This window comes from Brassica oleracea, chromosome C3 (assembly GCF_000695525.1).
Source record: "Brassica oleracea var. oleracea cultivar TO1000 chromosome C3, BOL, whole genome shotgun sequence".
In the NCBI taxonomy this organism is placed as follows: Eukaryota; Viridiplantae; Streptophyta; class Magnoliopsida; order Brassicales; family Brassicaceae; genus Brassica; species Brassica oleracea.
Genome location: NC_027750.1, coordinates 18,043,531 through 18,059,452, shown reverse-complemented (window position 1 = coordinate 18,059,452; position 15,922 = coordinate 18,043,531). Strand labels below are relative to the sequence as shown.

Here is a 15,922-nt window from a genome sequence, read left to right as displayed (position 1 = left end):
ACAACACATATTTCAATGATGCTTTAACTTTAATATTAAATTTAATATTGAAATAATCTATTTTTAAATCAATATTTTAATAAGAATCAGAGAACCAGACTATAATAGTAACCACTAAAATCATAAATTAAATATAATATAAACCTAATTATAATATTAATGTTGTAATAATCTGAATTTGAATCAATATTTTCGATAAGAATCAGAAAACATGGCTATAATATTAGCCACTAAAATCATAAACTAAATATAAGATAAATCTAATTATGATATTATAAGTAGAATTTATTAATATATATTGTTAGTATATATTTATTAATTAATAATCCCAAATATGATGATAATAAAACAATGGGCAATTCTCTCAAATAAACATATTTATGTTTTTGTCACAAAAATAGACCTCAAAAACTAAAATGACCAAAATAACATTTTTTATTTTGAAAATTTTAATTTTTTTTAATTTTTTTAAAATTTGAAATCTTATCCCTTAAACTCCGCTCCTCAACTCTAAACCCTAAACTCTAAACCCTAAACCCTAAACCCTAAACCTTAAACCCTAAACCCCACCCCTTAACTCTAAACCCTACCCCTTAACTCTAAACCCTAATGTCTAGATTAATTAACCCTAGGAGTATAAGTGTATATTTACTTATTTTGATAAAACATTTAAGTCTATTTTGGTCATTTTTATTTTTAAAGCCTATATTTGTGATACAAACTTTTTTAGGTCTATCCTAGGAAATTTCTCTAAAACAAGACTATAATATTAACTGTTAAAATCATAAATTAAATATAAGATAAATTATGATATTATCAGTAAAATTCATTAATATCTATTGTTAATTTATTTATTTAATTAATAACTCCAAATACCATGATAAATATATATACTCCAAAAATATTTTAAATAATAGTATATATATATCGGTAGAATTTTTCAATATCTGTTCAGTAATTAATTAACTTTTTCGTCTAAAACTTCTTTTATTCAATATTGTCTATCAAAGACAATAACATAACAATTGATATGGTACATCGCATCAAGAAAGTCTAAACAAGCTCTTGAGAAAACAATCTAACCCGACACAAAATGTGATCTGACAATTACGATTACAAGAGAAATCAATGATGAAAACCAGACCGAAGATTAGTTGGATGATGATAATACATTGATATCAAGTTGATCTTGTTTCGCGCTTGTTAACAATCGAAGTGCTTTCCCGCATCACAACGTCTTGTGTTGCCTACACGAGAAAATTTCTCTAGATAAAGATAGATCTTTTTCATTGGTTAAAGCTGTTCCAGAGGAAATCCCTTCCGAGAAATTTACTTTTGAACCCGTCGAAAAATCTTCGATAATCATTACAACAATAAAACAGAGCAAAACGAGCATAACTCTGACTACAAAAGCCGGCGGAAAACGAAAATATCCCTGAAAATTTAGGAAAAAAGATAAAGCCATAATACTCGAGAACAAAGAAGAAAAGACTATTAGAAAATAAATCTCAGCGCCGGTGCTCAGAAAGCCACTGGCGCAAGGTCACAAAATCTCTTTTTTTCTGTGACGGTTGACCTACTGATTCTCTGAAAACCCCGGGTTTTGAGATATAATGAGTTGATGATCTGTTCATTAAATAATTATCTGAAGTATTATTGTACTAACGATTTATCATAAAATTATGGAAAGATGACAAATAAGCGAAATCACTTCTCAAATAATAGTATAGATAATCTTTACACAAATTTTTTGGGAAATTGCCAAAAATATCATATTCATAGTACTATTTTTCATGTTTATACTAACCATTTTTACCCTTACTTTTAAAGAAGGAAAAAAAACATTTATAACCCTAGGGTTAAATAATCTAGAATTAAGGTTTAGAATTGACGGGTGGAGTAGGATTTTTGGAATGTGAAATTTAAGAGTACCAAGAAAAAACATTTATAACCCTAGGGTAACTAATTTATTCTCTCTAGAGTTGACAGGCTAGCAACAGGTACGCAAATGATACAGTGGGGTGTAGTACAAGGTTGTGCGTTATGTGGGGAACCAAACGAGTCCATGGATCATCTCTTCTTCACTTGCCCTTACACTTTCACTGTATGGCTAGCAGTAGTTGGTGATCTATTGGAAGTTAATGCTGATCCAGATTGGGAGGCAACTATCTCTCGGCTTGTGGAGTACATATACAAAAGGTTTCCTTTATATTGCTGAGGTTGGTATTTCAAACTACAATATACTACATATGGAAGGAACGAAACAATAGGAGACACAATGGAAAGCTCAAGTCAGTGGCTCAGCTGTCAACGCTTATTGAGAAGACAGTCAGAAATAGGATCAGTTCCACTCGCTACTTCGAGAAACCCAAGCTTTTGGGACTACTCCAAAGATAGTTTAGGGGCTGCTAGTTTACAGCAACGATCTCAGTAGCTAGTTACATACATATTATTCTTTTTGTACATAATTTTTTTTTCTTCATAATATAAATTTAACATTTCACAAAAATTAAGATTCTAATAAATATATAAATAAATACTTAAAAAAATTAAAAATAGTTTCAAAAATAATTTTCAATTTTGAAAAAACAAATTTATAAAAAAAATCGAAAAATAATAAAAAAAATTATAAAAAGTCCGAATTTGTAAAAGTATAATTCAAAAACATAAAAAATATTTTATTTTATTTATTTATTTTGTATTTAAATAACTAGTTATTATATACATATATAGAACAAATGTATAAAAGTTTTTTTCCTCTTAATTAAGAATGTATTTTTGAAAATGTCTATTTAGTTGTGGTAAACATCCATAATGGTACCAAAAAAGTGGTAAACATGAAAATTTTCTTAAATTTTTTAGTTTCATTGGGTGTTCTAGCATGTTCACCGGAACATAGTTTGGAATATTTATTGGAACAATCGAAATTGTTGCGTATAGGAGAGAGTTTCGCAATTGGAATCTAGGTGAGAAGAATATGTATATGTATATAAATATTTGACTGGCTAACCTAAGCATCATAAAGATATTCCTAAATATATTGGTATTACCATGTTTAAAAGATATGGTTCAAATATAATATATTACCTACCATAACATGTGATGTGTAAATTAATGATCAATTATAGTATATATTTGGCATATTCTCTTTTACAAAGCGATACCATAGAAAGAATGAGAGAATTTCAGTGATTTAAAAATATAGCAAGGGTATGAATGGTGACCAAAGAAGGGCGATGAATAATACATTCCCTAATGTTCCTAAAAAATACCACCATTCATAAAGAATAATTTTTTTTCTCGTTCCCTATCATTCCTTTTTCTAGAGAAATAAAGAACAAAAATATTCCTTATTAAATTTGAGAAGAAACAACCATCCATTTTTATTCCTGCAATTTTATTTCTTTACGTTCATTTTCTATTTGTTTCTCTTGTTTCTAGAATGATCACTAGTGGAATTAGTATATTTTTGGAACAATATCAAAACTGAATATCACGTTTTGCAAGATTATGAATATATCAAATCATATTATTAAAAAATCATACAACATAATATATCATGTATCAAACTATCATTACTATATCTTTGGTTGAAAAAACCCTAGCCGTCAAAAAAGTAAGAAAGAGTTTTTTTTTTTAGTTTCAAGCCGATGGTCGGAGGCTTCTTTAGCTCCGGCATCGGTTTGTTTGATTCGTTTTGCTTCTTTTTTTTATTTGCTTTATTTTCTATCACTTGGTTTGTTTGATCGCCAATTTATTTTAAATATGACAAAAAATATTGTTCTTTTGTATGTTTTTTCCAATGGATTTGGTAAGACAAAAATTTCGGTTCAATTGAACCGTTTAGAAAAGATAATTGACAGATCTACTGCGGATGGTGGCGACGGGTCTTACCAGCTTCAATCGTTGATGGTTCTTCATTTGATGGTGATGGAGTTCTTGCTGCAAACTATGGTTACTTCTAAAGTCTATGAAATGGTAATTTCTTTGACTCTATTATTTTCAATAGGACGATATAAAGAGTTGTCTTGTCTCGGTGACTCCTACTGGAGTTTTAAAAAGAGAGTGGCAATCGTTTCCAATTCAGTTTGAATCGTGGTGTTTTTTGGATTAATACAAAGATTATCTCCCTTGAGATTCAACTATTTCGGAAGCAAATATGAAGCTTTTATACTTAGATCTCTATTGGTGTATCAATTTTCTATATTTGTTTTGATAGTTCTCGTTGTTTAGAATTCTTTGCCTAGAAGGCTTAATTATACAATCCACAAAAAAAAAAATCATGTATCATACTTTTATCTTGAAACTTACACCATACACACTAAAAAATATACTTTTTATGTCTGCAAAAAATCTTAAACAATAAACCATTATTAGGTTATGGACTTAATGTATGAATTCAAAACATCATATTATATAACTGGGCAACCATCTGAATTTGATTCAATAAAAAGTAAACTCAAAAGAACCAAATTATACGTATATGACTAGAACATGCATCAAACTTTATAATATGATATGTAAATCAAATGAATTTGAAAGCACACAAATCTAGCAAATTATGATGAGGAGAACCAAACGATTTAACATGGACCTGACAATATGGTAATTATTCAAATGTTAATCAACTCCGCCTAGAACATTTTAAACTAATCTCCGTCTTCCTGTTTTTCTCTGTTTCTGTCTCTCTCCCGTCTTCTTCGTTGTTTTCGGTGGAGGGAGTCGCTTGCCTCGTCTCAGATCTGGTGCTCCGCTTCTCAGATCTAGGCTCTCGGTGTACGGACTCGCTTGAGGACGGCTTTTCCGGCATCGCTGTTGCTCCTGGTCTGGTTTTGGTGTTCTCGGAAGTTTTCCCGTGACGTAGACTTGTTTCTCCGAGCGTGGTAGTGGTGCTGCGCCTTCAAGCACCAAGTCGGCTTCGTTCTTCTTCTGGTTCGTCCGGTGGTGGGCGAATCTGCGTGTGGTGTTGGGGATCTGGTTTCTTGCTGGTTTCCTCTGCTTCTTTGAGGAACCTCTGCTGCGTTCTCTAGTGGTGGTGGCACACATGGTTTCATTGGTAGTGGTGCTTTGGCTCTCTGTCAGTGACTCTCTGTGGCTGTGCGTGGATGGTCTTTGGTGGCTCTGGTTCGCTCTAGTTTTGTGGCTCTTGCTGCCGATTGCTGCTAATTCCTCTCCTCAGATGGTGTGGTGTCGGCGAAGTGGCCTGCTCTGCTGCTTTCTCTTCTCCAATAATCGCAACATCATTGTCTCTGTGACTTGAGGGCCTCATCAGCTCGAGTAGGTTTTTTGGTGCGATGATTCGACTACAGGCACCAAGTATGGCTTTGGTTTTGTCTCTTCCGGAGGGTTGTCCGTCTTCCGATCCATTACTTCTATATGGAGTCCGGTTAGATGGGTGTATACGGTCTTGGTGGAATGCAATGGAGGCGGTATTCTTCGGCGCAAACCATCGAACGACGGCATCGTCGGACTTCGGCCTCTCTTCGTACCGCCGGTGGTCTCTTTTACCAGGCCTACTTTGGGGCTCGAGCTTGGATTCTTTGCTTTAGTTCGCGATGGAGTATCAGTTTGAAGCTGTAGGAGCCGTTGCAGTCATGGTTTGAGGGCGCCCTTCTCTCGGTAGCTCACGGTAACCGGTCCGTTTCTTCATTTAGTTCTAGAGTAGTTTGGTCTGAGGCTGTCTCGTTATCACTCGATTTTATCGCTTATGTTGTATTGCTCTTAGGTTCGGTCTTTGTTGTTGTCCGTAGTTTGTTATGTGTCATTTTATCGTTTATTTTCCGTTACTAGTCGTCTATTGTAACGTCTGTCAAAATTGAAAAAATGGAATAAACCCTTTCTTATTAAAGGAGGAACATTCATAGAAATAAACCTTGGCCTCATGTGTTTATTACATGAGTGTCATTTCCTATGTGTCATCACCTCATGCACTCTCACTAACTTAAAAAAAAAACCATCTGTGAAGTAGAATAATTACAACCAAATGTCATTGGTCATATACATTATACTATATGATTACAATCCGATTTGAAAAAAAAAACGGGAATTTATGACAGGCAGAATATTAACTTTTTTTGTAAAAGGCAACAAAATAAGTTGGACATCTATCAAATCGTTTTATGAACATTTTTGTTTACGTTAATTATAATACAACATTTTATGAACATTTTTAAACTAATATCAAATCATATTATAATGCAACGTTTTATGAACCTTTTTAAAACCGAGTCAACATTTTATGAACATTTTTATGCAACATTTTATGAACATTTTAAACTAATATCAAATTTCTTTATAATGCAACCAAAGAAACGGGAATAATTTTATGAATAATTTTATGCTTATTTTATGAACACGTATTATAATCGAACGTTTTATGAACATTTTTGTCAACGTTAATTATAATGCAATATTAACTCTTTTGTAAAAGGCAACATTTTTGTCAACGTTGAAAAAAAAAATTATACGTTACGGATATCAGATATATTTTGGTTATTTGGTCAAAATAAAAAGGAAACACAATTGAATTTCAATATACTCGATGCAAACTCGATATTCCAAATTATAACCTACGCTTAATTGGTCAAAATATTAAGGAAACACAATAATATTGTTAACATATAAAAGGAAACAAAATTCAAAGAATCAAAATATTTACCTTAATCGATAGGGGAATATTTCTGATATATTTTTGGCGTGACCAACACGGATCTTATAACATTAATATTGGTTTCTTCGATTGAATTTGGCGTGGAGAGTAAAAACCTACGCTCTGTGTTGATATAAATAGTAGAGCTTAACATAATATTTTAATCATACTAATTGGTAATTAGCGATCTAAACGAAGATGTTATTTAAAACCGGTTCGAACAAGAACGTTTTCTGAGAATACGTAAAGAACATTTATTTTAATGTTACTTTCGTGAATACTTTTTATTACACTATATCAAAACCAGTTATTATATATTATATCATATAATCACATAAGATATACTCACGCATAATACATGTATATCAAAACGAGATCTAACGGATGAATATATTAATAAATATATATTAAAAAAAGATACCAGTAATTTGCATAAATATTGATTGACAATAACTCATTAATATAAATATTGTCCGAACAGGAAACTGCAAAACATCCGCCAGCCATAGGCATATATTTACTTTGACAATCACTCATCACAATAATTATTATCATAACAGCATAATCATGCCATTAATATTAGCCACAATATACGTCTTTGAATATAATTGATTCTGGTCATAGAATTCCAATTTAGGAATCAAATTCAGAGAATTGCCATATAGGCTCAATACCGTCCTATTTCATTTTGTTAAAGTGGTAGCAATATATATACAAGCTTTCCTAAAATAAAAGATATAAAAATACGTATTTTTGATCAAAATTGATTGATTTAAAATTTAATTTAGTTGACCATATTAACTCTTTGTTTCTTTTAATATTCCATTTGACGAGCAGAGAATAAGGTAAGTTCTCAAAATTTAATATTAATTTGAATTTCGAAAATTATGAGGACGATTAGTTATGCAAACATACCCTAGACCAGCGCATTGCATATATAAATACTAGGCCGTCTCTTTCTCAAAACAAAGTCCTCACCACCGTCTCCTTCTCAAAATTATGAATTTAATTTCTTTTTTATAATTTGTTTCTTTAGTATTTTATTGTTTTATTGTCTATGTTTTTCTTATTTTATATTCAAAATTTATATTATGAAGACAATAATTTTATTGATTATGTTTTGTTTTATCTTAAACTCATAATAAATTTATATAAGTCTTTGCTTACTTTCACAGTTTTTTTAAGGGCAAATCTCCAAAATAGCACATTGCTATGTTTACGTCACAAAAATAGTACTCAAAAACTAAAATGACCAAAATAGCATTTTATCTTTTGAAAAATTTAAATTTTTTTATTTTTCAAAATTTGAAATCTTATCCCAAAACCCCACTCCCCAACTCTAAACCCTAAAACCTAAACTCTAAACCCTAAACCCTAAACTTTAAACCCTAAACCCTAAATCTTAAACCCCACCACTTAACTATAAACCCTAAACCCTAAACCCCACCCCTAAACTCTAAACCCTAAACTCTAAATCCTAAAACCTAAACCCTAAATCCTAAACTCCACCCTTAACTCTAAATCCTAATGTCTAAATTAATTTACCATTGAGGTATAAGTGTATATTTATCTCTTTTGATAAAACATTAAATGCTATTTTGGTCATTTTTATTCTTAGATGTTATATTTGTGACAAAAACTTTTTTTAGTGCTATCTTAGTCATTTTCTCTTTTTTTTTTAATTCAAATATATTTAAATTACACCGATAAATTAAGAAGTGTAGTTTTAAAGTTATAATTTTTTTAATCCATAATTCTGCGCAGGGCGCGGATTATCACCTAGTATTTAATATTTTACCAAAAAAAAAAACATTTGAATAATTAATACACCTCACATTCACCATATCGTATTTAAGAACCAATTAAATTACAATGTTTTCACTTGAGCATATTCTCAAGTGTGATAGAGCTGGTCCGGAATCATTTACCATTCCTTCTCTTTCAAATAGAAAAAAAAGATTTTTCTTTCTTTTTTTGGTATATTTGTTTTTTGTCTTACTCCATTCTAATTCCAATAAAATATATCAAAGTAAAGAAAAAAGAAAATGCAAGTCCCCCTCTCCGATTTTCCTCGCAAGTCAGTGGAATAAAAAAAAAAACAATGAAAGAAAGAAAAAAAGCATCACCTCCTCTTCTTCGGTGACTCTTTCTTTCTTCTTCTACCGAACTTTCCGCTTATTCTCTGACCCATTTCCGACAACCACCTCTCGATTCTTTCCCCTTCCTTTTTAATCCCTTCACGAACCGTAATTTCTTCATTTCCTCCTCCTGTCTCCGCCGCCGTCCGCCGCGCATCAATCGTATCCAACGATCTCCAACCATAAGACCTCCTTCCACATGCTTTCCTTCTGTTGCGTCTCTACTGTCTCCGATCACTCTCTCCCGATGCCGTTGCCGGAGCAACCCGGTGTGACACGATCCGAACCGATCATGACTCGATCTGCTTCCCATTCCCAGAGTTATAATCATAATCATCATCATCAATCCAACCACCATCCCCTCCATCTCCATAGTCTCTCCTTCAACCACCAGAGCCAACCTCCGCCGGTTGATGTGAAGATTAACGACATCGTTGGGAATGGAATCGCCGGGATATTGCATAAGTGGGTGAATTACGGTAGGGGATGGAGATCAAGGTGGTTCGTATTGCAGGATGGCGTTCTTTCGTATTATAAAATCCATGGACCTGATAAGATCTTCCTCAGTCCTGAATCCGAAAAGGGATCAAAAGTTATCGGAGAGGAGTCTGCTCGTATGATCTCTAGCCACCACCACTACAAGCACGGTGCCAGCCATCTCCATCATCGCAAGCCTTTCGGAGAAGTCCATCTCAAGGTTCGATTCCCTCATCATAAATTGATACAATCTAGGAGTGGAATAATTGAAGGTTTGATGTCTGATGTGTGCAGGTTTCTTCGGTGCGGGAGAGCAGATCAGATGATAAGAGGTTTTCCATTTTCACTGGCACCAAGAGGCTCCACTTGCGAGCAGATACGCGTGAGGACCGAGCAACTTGGGTTGAGGCACTGCAAGCTGTTAAAGATATGTTTCCAAGGATGTCCAACAGTGAGTTGATGGCCCCTACCAACAATTTGGCCATGTCCACTGAGAAGCTTCGTCAACGCTTGACTGATGAAGGAGTTTGTGAGTTAGCTATTCAGGACTGTGAGCAGATTATGAGGTCTGAGTTCTCTGCTCTTCAGAGCCAGTTGGTGCTTCTCAAGCAGAAGCAGTGGCTTCTCATTGATACCCTTAGGCAATTAGAGGTATGGTTTATTTGAATTTAGATTGATTGTTTTAGTTGTGTTTTGTGCTACTCAACTCCTCAGTTTCAATGTTTCTTTGTTATCTCTTCCTGCTTTATGCTGCTAAGAAATTGCTCTTCCTGCATGATTCTCTAGACAGAAAAGGTAGATCTGGAGAATACACTTGTAGATGAGAGTCAAAGGCAGGCTGTAAATGGAGGTTCCATTGATTTAAGACATGAGAAGTGCAGTGGTTAGTCGCCGAGTTTACTATTCTTTTATCTTAGTATTTTTTTTATTCGAGTTTGCAATTGACTTGGTTCGTTTTACCTCAGAAGGGACTGCCACTGAATCTGATGATGATCATGAACGAGGTGATGCAGAAACTGATGAGGAAGACAACACCTTTTTTGATACACGTGACTTCCTCTCTTCAAGTTCTTTCAAAAGTAGCGGTTCTGACTTTCGTACATCGTCGTTTTCTTCTGATGGTGATGGCTTTGGGTCATCAGAAGACGATATCGATCCTTCCATCAAGTCTATTGGATGCGACTATCCACACGTTAAAAGGAGGAAAAGCTTACCTGAGCCGGTTGAAAAGGAGAAAAGTGTGAGCCTTTGGTCAATGATCAAAGACAATATAGGCAAGGATCTCACAAAAGTTTGTCTACCTGTTTACTTCAACGAGCCGCTATCTTCTCTACAAAAGTGTTTTGAGGATTTGGAATATTCATACCTTCTTGACCGAGCATTTGAATGGGGCAAAAGGGTAAAAGCTTTGTACCATTTAAAGACCCTTATGGGTAGCTTCTTGAATATTGCTCATTACGTGAAAACTTTACAGGGAAATAGCCTCATGAGGATTCTTAACGTAGCTGCTTTTGCTGTATCTGGGTACGCATCAACCGAAGGAAGAATCTGCAAACCATTTAACCCATTGCTAGGTGAAACATACGAGGCAGACTATCCAGACAAAGGCCTTCGATTTTTCTCCGAAAAGGTTTCAGTTCACAACTTGTAATTACTCATTAGCTATTGCTATTCAGACCTCTTATTTGTTTTGTTTTCAGGTCAGTCACCACCCTATGGTTGTGGCATGCCATTGCGATGGCACGGGATGGAAATTCTGGGCAGACAGCAATCTGAAGAGTAAATTTTGGGGTCGGTCAATTCAGCTTGATCCCGTTGGTGTATTGACTTTGCAATTTGATGATGGAGAAATCCTTCAGTGGAGTAAGGTACCAATCAAATATCCATTTTAATATGTTCTTTGTTCATTAATATAACGATTTGAACTTTTAGGTAACTACATCAATATACAATCTTATACTTGGTAAACTGTACTGTGATCACTACGGTACAATGCGTATTGAGGGCAGTGCTGAATACTCTTGTAAACTTAAATTCAAAGAACAGTCCATCATAGACCGGAATCCTCACCAGGTACCTACCTACTTTCAACATGTTACCACTTGACGAATGAATTCACGTGTTATGTTTAGGAGTGAGCATTCGGTTGTTCATTTTCACAGGTTCATGGTATAGTTCAAGATAAGAGTGGGAAGACAGTGGCAACGATGTTTGGGAAATGGGATGAGAGCATGCACTATGTCACTGGTGATTGTTCTGGGAAAGGGAAATTGAGCGAAGATATGTCAGGAGCTCAACTTCTGTGGAAACGGAGCAAGCCTCCTGGAAGCCCAACAAAGTATAATCTGACACGTTTCGCAATGACGCTGAATGAGCTTACGCCTGGGCTTAAGGTGAATGGCGCAGAGAATTATGTTTGTTATTTTCATAAATTGTTTCTTGTAGTGAGACATTGAGACCATGAATGAGATATGGATGTAGGAGAAGCTGCCACCAACAGATTCAAGGCTGCGACCGGACCAGAGGTATCTGGAGAATGGAGAGTTTGAAATGGCCAACGAAGAGAAGTTGCGACTCGAACAGCGACAACGTCAGGTAATACAAGTCTCTCACTACGGATACCAAATATAACAAGTGCGGTTTGGTTTTCAGTTCGGTTTTGAATACAAGGAAAGTAATAAAAACAAAATTAATTTCTTCGTTAATTTGAATTAGTATGTTTTGGAGAATTAAGAAGAAAGGCTAAAATGTTTGAAGTTTATTTTTAAAGGCTAGTTCTTTAAAAAAATAATAATAAGATACACCATTTTCATATTTAAGTTCTATATTTTACAGACTATCTGTTAATTTATAATAATATATACTATTATGTTAATTCGTATAAAATATGCCCATCTTATATTTTTAAGATCTATACTATATTTTGCGAAGTAAATTTTTACAACGAAGCTCTCACGTTAAAAGTTAGCACGGTTAATATCGTTTATACTTTTAATGAATAAATTAAATAAATTAGATAAAATAAAAAACGAATTTAGTGTTTATTTGATTAGATAAGTTCTTACAATTAATAAAAATAAAAATTATCCATAATTTAAAATAAAAAGATAATTCCTATATATATTGTGTTGTTATCCTTTTTTTTGGAACAATATTGTGTTGTTATGCAAAAATATATATTTTAATAAAATGGTTAAAAGTTTAAAAACAAAAAATACATAACTAAATATTAAGTAAAATTATTAATTATATATAATTGAAAGAGAATATCAAGTGATCTCTAAGATAAGTAAATTTTCACAACGAAGCTCTCCCGTTAAAAGTTATCACGGTTAATATCGTTTATATCCTTAATGAATATATTAAATAAATTAGATAAAATAAAAACAAATTTAGTGTTTATTTGATTAGATAAGTTCTTACAATTAATAAAAATAAAAATTATCCATAATTTAAAATAAAAAGATAATTCCTATATATATTGTGTTGTTATCCTTTTTTTTGGAACAATATTGTGTTGTTATGCAAAAATATATATTTTAATAAAATGGTTAAAAGTTTAAAAACAAAAAATACATAACTAAATATTAAGTAAAATTATTAATTATATATAATTGAAAGAGAATATCAAGTGATCTCTAAGATAAGTAAATTTTCACAACGAAGCTCTCCCGTTAAAAGTTATCACGGTTAATATCGTTTATATCCTTAATGAATATATTAAATAAATTAGATAAAATAAAAACAAATTTAGTGTTTATTTGATTAGATAAGTTCTTACTATTAATAAATTATCCATAATTTAAAAATATATTTAAAATAAAAAGATAATTCATATATATATTGTGTTGTTATCCTTTTTTTTTAACAATATTGTGTTGTTATGCAAAAATATATATTTTAATAAAATGGTTAAAAGTTTAAAAACAAAAAATACATAACTAAATATTAAGTAAACTTATTAATTCTATATAATTGAAAGAGAATATCTAAGATTTAAATATTATTTATTAATAATGAATTTAGTGTACAAATGAATTTTAAAATTTTCTAATAGATAAGAATTTTCAATGAAAACATAAATAATAATTTGAAATTGTAATTTTTTAATTAGTAATACATGTATTAATAAGTAATTATAAAATCTCTATGCCCGCACACGCGGGCGAACACCTAGTAATAATTAAAATCTGGGTTTTGTATATACTTATAGTCTTAACTTTTAAAATGATGTTCATACGGTTGCACTATTTTGTCCGTATTTCATTCAGTTTTTATAATCACATCAAAACTCACATCTGGCCCGTGTGTGTCACAGGCTAGGAAGATGCAGGAGAGAGGATGGAAGCCGAAGTGGTTCACGAAAGAGGAAGGGAGCGAGGCTTACCGATACAAAGGAGGGTACTGGGAAGCCCGCGAGAGCAGATCATGGGAAGACTGTCCAGATATCTTTGGTCACATCGATTCCGAACAACAAACTGAGTAAATAACATAAGCTTCAGTTCTTTTCTCATCGATTCTTAAATCACAAAATCTTAACCTCCTATTTTTTTTTTTCCATTTAGAGTTTTTTTTTCATGGGCTTTCTTTTTCATCTCATTATTCTTTACTCAGAAGTTTGCGTTACAAGTGTTTTTACTTGTTATTTTTTTTTGTAATCAAGAAAAAAGTTCGATTAATATACAAATTTGTTCAATCCTTGTAAATGGAGGAATATGCTGTAAATCTTGTTTGGGCTTATATTGAATACGCAAAAGGCAGAAAACTACCTTACTGGATATCCGCAAGAGGTAACAATGCTAACAGGAGTCCTCTCTTGTCTTTAGATATTTAAATTATTCTTTTTGTTTCTGACAAAAATTTCCGATTCCTTGATTTTATTGTGATTTGTCCGACTTCGCTTAACGTTTAAGGGGTTTTCCCATACGGGCATGAGCAAAGTTTCGTTTAACAGTAAAATGATTGTTATTGTGATTTTTTTTTGTATCTTTAGAATAATTTAGTAAGATCAGAGTTTCTCTTACTTGGGAGACCGTTGTAATGAAAATTGGGTTTTCAGTATTCCAAGATTTTCAAAAGGTTATATTTTGGTGGCAAAAGAATGCTTCGGCTTCCTGCTCAATTAGATTGGGGATGCAGAAGAGGTTTTGATATGGAGGATGATCAGCTGGATGATATTAACACAAACCAGGAAGCACAGGAGGACCAGGTGACTAGGAAGAAATTTTTAATGGTGGGAAATACAAGAAAAAGGTGACTGGTGGAAAAACTCATGTCCAAGCAGCCAAACAAGAATGGTGAAAAGGGACCATTACCTCCAAAGAAGGCTACTTCCAAGATAAAAACCTAGTCAGGAATAGAGAAGTGGAAGTGGCTTAAAAGTTTTTTTTTTAATTTCATAAATAAGATAAAACCTAGTTAGGAATAAAGTTCATTGGCTTTTCTTTGTTTATCAAATTGCATTGTTTCTTTACAAGGTCCCTGAATAATGAATTCATGTTGAGGTTTTATCTCCAGTCATTTGTCTCTATATTCTTTCTGGTCATTGGTATTGAGGATATGGAGTGTTGCACATGATATTACAAATATTCTAACCTTGAATCATTTCTAAGTGGCTTCATAGCATAAACTATTTAGGTGAGGTTATTTTTAATTTTCGTGGGAAGTAGAGAGCTCCTAACCTGAATCAGATGCGGCTAGTTGTCTGACCCTCACGGTGAAAGGGTTTACTACTTAACAGGTCAATCTATATCTTGTAGTTTTGAGGTTACATAACAACTTGGTACCACCTGTTGCTACACGGTTATTGCATTTTCTCAGGTTTTCTTATGCTTTCAAAAGTAACGGATACAAGGGTTCTCGTAAATGGTTTTCCGATATCTTGTTGACGATAAGGGATGTTATACTTAGCTCTATCTAGTTACTGGGCTTGGTGGATTGTAAGGTTATTAAGAGTTTATAAGGTTAGTAGGTTACTATAATCTGGTCTTCTATCTTTGTACCGTATGGTTTGGAGTCATCCTAAAAACAAAGGAAATCTTATGAGACAAAAGCATGCAAAGTTTTAAATTGCGTCATGTTCAGTTTTCACATAATCACATTGACTTAATCTTACTATCTCTGTTTGCACAGGTCCATCACAAACTTTAAAGGTCTCAGGAATATGCGCAATGCGTGCCAGACATATATGTTGGTTGTTCAGAGTCTCAGGAATAGAGGGGAGCAAGATTATACGAAAAGTGTTTGCAAAACTTGGGCCCTTCACGTTTAATAGTTATGAGGTTGTACAAAGTTTGGATTCTAGATCACCGTAAATATGGTACGGAGGAGGATTGTCAATGTATCTATTTCATGTTTAACAAGATTCTAGATTAAAAGGCTCCGTGCCAAGCAATATAAGAGATCCTGGTTTCTTCCTACGCTTTCGAAATGAAGCATTTCCTGCTGGATCCCCGAATGGTCCAGGCCGGGGTGCTCCGTATAACCTTTAAGAAGTGACGTCCTGATCTTCACACCACCCGAAAATTTGCTGTGGAGGTACTATTTCGGTCGAGCAAAAAGCACGAGTCCCAACATGAATTCGGAAGAAAAAAGGAAAAGGGTATAATTAAAGAAAGTCTCTTTTCTTTGAGCAGGACAGGGGTCTTCTTTGAAAGTT

General features: G+C 33.2%; 1 protein-coding gene across 2 annotated transcripts; it reads left to right on the top strand.

Annotated features, from left to right (window-relative positions):
* Positions 1-8,694: 8,694 nt before the first annotated feature.
* LOC106335956 (oxysterol-binding protein-related protein 1C) lies at positions 8,695-13,960 on the top strand. 2 transcript variants are annotated; one of them, XM_013774654.1, is made up of 10 exons: positions 8,695-9,484; positions 9,559-9,915; positions 10,051-10,147; positions 10,233-10,663; positions 10,739-10,894; positions 10,965-11,132; positions 11,197-11,337; positions 11,427-11,657; positions 11,746-11,859; positions 13,583-13,960. In XM_013774654.1, exons 1-10 carry the CDS (start codon positions 8,987-8,989, stop codon positions 13,748-13,750), a joined length of 2,361 nt encoding a protein of 786 aa, XP_013630108.1. In that variant the 5' UTR covers positions 8,695-8,986; the 3' UTR covers positions 13,751-13,960. The 2 variants fall into 2 exon arrangements, with proteins under 2 accessions (XP_013630108.1, XP_013630107.1); XM_013774653.1 differs by having other exon boundaries at positions 8,987-9,484; positions 10,230-10,663.
* The last annotated feature ends 1,962 nt before the right edge of the window (positions 13,961-15,922 follow it).

Excerpts from the sequence above, each read along its gene's own strand:
- LOC106335956 (XM_013774653.1), top strand. The coding sequence starts at position 8,987 with ATGCTTTCCTTCTGTTGCGTCTCTACTGTCTCCGATCACTCTCTCCCG. Across the intron at positions 9,485-9,558 it reads TCGGAGAAGTCCATCTCAAG|GTTTCTTCGGTGCGGGAGAG; the intron begins GTTCGATTCCCT and ends TGATGTGTGCAG. Across the intron at positions 10,895-10,964 it reads TTCGATTTTTCTCCGAAAAG|GTCAGTCACCACCCTATGGT; the intron begins GTTTCAGTTCAC and ends TTTTGTTTTCAG.